This window comes from Xiphophorus hellerii, chromosome 16, assembly GCF_003331165.1.
Source record: "Xiphophorus hellerii strain 12219 chromosome 16, Xiphophorus_hellerii-4.1, whole genome shotgun sequence".
Lineage (NCBI taxonomy): Eukaryota > Metazoa > Chordata > Actinopteri > Cyprinodontiformes > Poeciliidae > Xiphophorus > Xiphophorus hellerii.
The window spans coordinates 21,496,170-21,501,731 of NC_045687.1; the positions used below are offsets into that span (position 1 = coordinate 21,496,170).

Sequence of the window (5,562 nt, forward strand, 5' to 3'; positions counted from 1 at the left end):
TCGAAGCAACAATCTGAAGCAGACTGTCTAGAGATGAGTGTGAGCGTTAAAGAGTTGGCCAAGTGGGACTGCGGTACCGCCTGCCTGACATGCCATAATCTTAGGTAACAGCACCATAATGGTGGTGTACAGCTCGGTGGGGGGACTGCCGGTTTATTGTCCAATGACTTTGCAGACAAATGAGTCCAGCTGATCATCATCTTTGATCCCCACAAAGCGGTCGACGACGTCTCCTCCCCTCATGGCGATGACCGTAGGAACAGCAGACACCTGGACAGGGACAGAGACACCTCAAGCTGAATCAACCCTTAAGTCTCTCAAGCAGTAACGCGTTTGGTTTAACAGAGTACTCACCCCGTACTCAATAGCCAAGTCTGTGTGATCGTCGATGTCAACTTTTGCCATGGCAACGCGGCCTTTCTGTTTTGCAACGGCCTTCTCCAACCTCGGCCCGAGGATCTTACAGGGACCACACCACCTAAAAACAACCACTGTGAGTACCCGTTACAAATGTGTGCAAGACTTTGTCGATATTCCACTTTGTTCGTGCAATGAGTCATTAAAAAAAACATGCTGCAACGTCCCCCTCCTACATCTTCCTGTCGTTCTCTTCGTCATTTCCGCCACTAGTGGCATCTGGTTGTTGATTACAAGACTCGTGTGATGCTAAAAAAGTGTTTCAATGGCAGTTTTGTGAAATACACCAATTTCAATACAGCCATAAACCACCTAATTCTGGCGCAAAAACTTTTTTCAATTTTGGCATGTTTCCATCAAGCAAATTTATTTCCGTAATTCTAATTTACACAGTTGAATGTCAATGGAAACTGAGCTAGCGACTCAATTTGCTTAAAGACTCCAGTACAGATGATGATGTACAACACTGATCATCTCAGAACCAAGAACTCAAGTAGTTTCTGCCGTCATCAAGCAAAGTGTTGTGAAAAGTAGAAGGGAGCAACTCCTGCCTTTTCGTGTTGGGTCAGGACACTATTTTATGGTCCGGTGTATTCAAGAGAGTGTTTCCACCGCCAGTTGGACTCGTACTGGACAGGTGGGGTTCAACCGACCTTGTTCTACACTTCGTTTTGTCCAAAGGGTCTCGACCCTCTGCTATTGAGAAACAATTGCTTGCTAGAGGCGTGGACTCTGTTGAAGTTTTAAACGATTAGATCCGACTTTACCCAATAGCGAACGTTTGGCTGTGACGTTGTAATGTGTGAAAGAAGTTTATGAAGTTTAGTGGAAATTACGTGCGCTGTAAACAATCGCCCCGCACTGCAAAGAGAGAACTTTAATTGTTCGAGATTTGAAGGTGTAGCCAACACGTACTGCATGGCTTTGTTCACTTCCTCTAATGTCTTTGCCAAACTACAACCCTAGGCAGACCACAACTGAAAAACGCTGCAGAAACTCGACATCACTGTTCTCAGCGTCTCCAGTTCGCTGATTGGCCTGGATGAAATTCATTCGGAGAAATCCAGCTTAATGGGACAAATCCCAGATGGAGCACTGAAGGGAAACGAGGATGTAGCAAAATTGTGTAGGAAGGCGAATGTCAGGCAAAGTTTAACCCAAACGCCCAACCACACATCGGCAAATTAGTGCTGTGGAGAAAGTTTTCAAGAGCTCTGAAGCCAATGTCCGAGGAGGTCAGTGAATTTTGTGGGTGTCACTGAACATTTTCAGCAGGAGAGTATTGAAAATAATTGACTTGCGTTGTCTTTATAGATGCTCTGTTGAACAAAGGGAATTCAGACACAAACATTTGTGAAAAAAGGAAAAGGACTTCACCCCTCGAGGGGATTTCCTTAAGCTTAAAATGTGTCTGGAATAATTGCTATGGGAACCAGGAGCCTTTCCATTTGATAAATTTAGCACAACCTCAAAACGTGACACGTAAAAATGATCCATGAAACAGTCCTGGGCCCTTACAACGAAGGATAAAACAGAGATGGATTGCTCTAAAGTTCCCGTTAGAAATTAAAGATACGACTCATAGTTGTAACCGTCTCTCCCTGAAAAGATCCCTCGTCATGAGAAATCTTCAAGGTGCAAAATATTGGATCTCTACATTTATCTACTCTGAACACTTGTGTAGTTTATTACAAGACTTGCTAAAATTACTAATAACAGAATGTTAGATAAATTCATGCTTTTAGAACACAACTGCAATGTAGATTAAATTAATTTACGAATTTATTTTGGGTCGTTTCCGTTCTTCTCCTTGCCTATTCGGTGGTCAGCTCACACTTAGCCAGAGTCAGCGGATTTACAGTTTGCTACTCGGCTTCCTAATGCGACCTAAGCTCGATTTGCACAGGTCTAGTTCAGTCTGACCTCTTTAAGGAAACCTGGACAGGTGATGCAGCACTCACTGTGCGTGAAAGTCGACCAACACGGGCAGGTCGCTGTTGATGACCCTCTCTGTGAAGTCCTCGTTGTCCTGAACGTTAAAGGAGACCGCCCGGCGGACGGCGTGAGAAGCGGCGAGCGTTCGAGACGGGGCAAGGAAGGACGCTCGGCTTGAGACAGGATGAAGGGAGGTGGAAAACGAAGACGAGGCGACGGCGGACGACGGGAGGCAGCGGACGTCTGTCATGGAGAGCGTCCAGATTCTGCGTGCTAGGAACCGGTGTGCCATCTAAAACAGAAAAAGCAGAGGATGCGTGTTTATTATTAATAAAGGACAGAATCGGCTGCGGTTGCCGAGTCAACGCTGTACGAGTCCTGCAAGTGCTGGATTGGCCTCCAGCTTTTTGTAATTTATGTGTGACGAACAAATAAGGTTCAACAAGAATTCCCCAAAAGAGTTAGTCTGTATGAAGAGCAAAAGGTGCCAAATTACAATAAATTAATACCTTAAATAATGCATCAAAAAAAAAACATTTAAATTGGGGGGGAAAAAATACAGAAATAACTTATTAAACATTGAATTAATTATGTGTTGATTTCAGTTTAAAAACGCCATATAATTATTTAATGATTTGATAAATCATTTTATCCTCTTGTGCCAAAGCACATTATGAATTAACTTAATTTGTTAACTTCACTAATCAAACTCAGTGGGCGGGATCATGGCAGCTTCTATTCACCTAGTTTGAAATATCTCTAAGGAGGGCATGAGAAAGCGTTAGCCAGTGCTAGCTAGTGGGCAGAGCTCAGAATTTTGGCTGAAGTCTACGGCAGCTTCCTCCACAGAAAGCTCTCTTGTGAACTTATTAAAGATATTTCAGACCAAACTACAGATATAGAGTCTGGAGTTGGTCACTCAGAATTAGTAGTAAATAAATTACAACAATTTACTGACGCTATTTACACAGTTCCAATGAAAATATTGACCCAAATTCATAGCAAACTTGCAGCAAACTGTCTTGAGTTGCTGTCTGAAGCAGCCAATCAGATGCCAGGGTCTTGCTCCAGTCCCGCCCACTGAGTTTGATGGGTGAAGTTGACGGTTCAAATGAATTCATAATGTACTTCTGCACAGTAACATCAAATAACTTAAATCACGAAATAATTAATAATCCCGTTTTCAAATTAAAATCAATACATTTTATTGAGGCACATATAATTCCATCTATATTTAATAAAATATTCTTGTATTTTCAGTTTTTAAAAAAAACGACTATTTATTGTAATTTGGCATTCTTCACTCTCCATATGTCTGCGGTGGCAGATGAAGAGATTAAAGCTTAGGAAAGACATACATAGCAAACATAGCGACATGTTTTATCCGATTTCACAGAAAAGATTACGAAGCTATCTGAACTCATTCCTAAAAGAAATCAGCAAAAAAGGTGGATTTTTTGTTTAATTGTACATAAAGTTGTGAAAACACTGTTTTCCACATGCAGAGCATATTCTAAGTATTGCTTTGGTTTATTTGGCTTTCATTTTAAAAAAGGCTGCAGAGTTACATAGTCCAAATCAAGAAGTTCCTCTTTACGTTTTCCTTAGTTGGGTAGACATGGCTACGTTACTGGTATGGAGGTACCTCGAGGTCCTAAAATGTTACTATTGCAGAACCAACCTGATTTCTGTCACACAGTTTAAAGGTACTTCAACTGAGATACATGAGAAGCTGATACTGTGAATAAAATTATGCGCCTTCCCAAACTTTAGCTGACACTGCTGATTAACTGGTTTAAAGAGGGTTAATGCACTTTTCTACAAATTAAAAAAATTCAATTGTAAATATCTCCAAGAGTTATGGTCTCAATTAAAGAAACACTTTCCAAATATAATTGATGCAAACTGTTTACAAACTAGAATTAGCAAGTTAGCAGCCGATTGTAGGCTATACCGGAGCAGATAGCTCTACTAATGAATTAACTAGTAGCTATTTATTAATAGCTTATTAGTTAGTGTGTAAACTATAAAACCATTTTAGTTTTTGCTTTGGTAAGCTTTAATGATCAATGCATAATTTAAATCTTTTTTTGGGCTGGGAGTTTACCACATTAATATTGATTAATCAAATCCATAGATTTTTACAAGCAATTTAGCAATTACTGTATTCGCTTTTTCTTATTTATTTATTTTTTATTACATACAGACGTCCCAAGCCTGTGACAGACTGGCAACCTGTCCAGGGTGTACCCCTCCTCTCGCCCGGAACATTAGCTGGAGATAGGCACCAGCAGCCCTCCCGACCCCACTAGGGAGTCTGGAAAAGACTCAGCAAAGCTAATCAAGGCTAAAAAAAAAAAGCAACTCTTAATAGATTTCCACTGCTATTTCTTTAGGTAGTAAAATTGCATGACCTGAACATTTGTGTGTAACAGGGAATGTCAGAAACCAAATCCCTACTTTCATTTGTTCAGGTGTTTTTGGCACATTTAGTACCCCATACAACAAAACGGGAAAGTGAAGATTTCTGTCCTCAACTGTCCAACTGATTGACCGCGAACAATAATAAATCCTACACACTTCAAATTTTAAGCATCGTTTACGAAAACAATACTGACAAAACATGCAACACATGACGGATTTTCTATATGTTGAAAGAGATTTATTTCTAAAACAAAAAGTAGAAATCTTGATAAGTGTTTAAATTAATTGCCACGGTTTGTTTTCTTCACTCACGGCCATGTCGATCTGTCATAAAACTAAGCTAAACCACCCCGTACGTTTAATATCTGAACAACCTCCTCTTCCTCGGTAACAGCAAATCCTTTCACAGGAACTTTGTCCGAGTTTCTGCTTTTGCTCTCGTTATAAATCTACCGGCTGCTCTCTCCTCCATTAATCCACGTTACGTGTGACTTTGCCCTTCGTCCTCCTCACCACACCGGCTGAACGTCTCCTCTCGTTCAGCCGGAAACAAGATACAGTCCCCCCCGAAAACAAACACTTAAGACAGTCCTGTCCAAAATGTCCCACGGAGCAGTCCCGAACAGAAAGGACACTTCACGCCTTCACAGGCTTACCTTGCTGTTTGGTAACCGCTGAGCCTGGCCTCGCGGACCAATGAAGTGCTTCCGTTCTGGTGCCGCAGATGAAAAAGGGGCAGCGGAGCTTTTTTACTCCTCTTTCGCGGCCTCTGCTCCGTGAGCAGCG

General features: G+C 41.5%; 1 protein-coding gene across 1 annotated transcript; it reads right to left on the reverse strand.

Moving 5' to 3' along the window:
* On the reverse strand, window positions 1-5,562 carry txn2 (thioredoxin 2). The gene is made up of 4 exons (XM_032587862.1): window positions 5,433-5,562; window positions 2,379-2,644; window positions 355-478; window positions 1-270 (listed from the first exon to the last, which is right to left on the reverse strand). The coding sequence occupies exons 2-4, from the start codon at window positions 2,642-2,644 to the stop codon at window positions 154-156; spliced, it is 507 nt and encodes a 168-aa protein (XP_032443753.1). The 5' UTR covers window positions 5,433-5,562; the 3' UTR covers window positions 1-153.

Excerpts from the sequence above, each read along its gene's own strand:
- txn2 (XM_032587862.1), bottom strand. The coding sequence starts at position 2,644 with ATGGCACACCGGTTCCTAGCACGCAGAATCTGGACGCTCTCCATGACA. Across the intron at positions 479-2,378 it reads TTGGTCGACTTTCACGCACA|GTGGTGTGGTCCCTGTAAGA; the intron begins GTGAGTGCTGCA and ends GGTTGTTTTTAG. Across the intron at positions 271-354 it reads ACTTGGCTATTGAGTACGGG|GTGTCTGCTGTTCCTACGGT; the intron begins GTGAGTACTCTG and ends GTCCCTGTCCAG.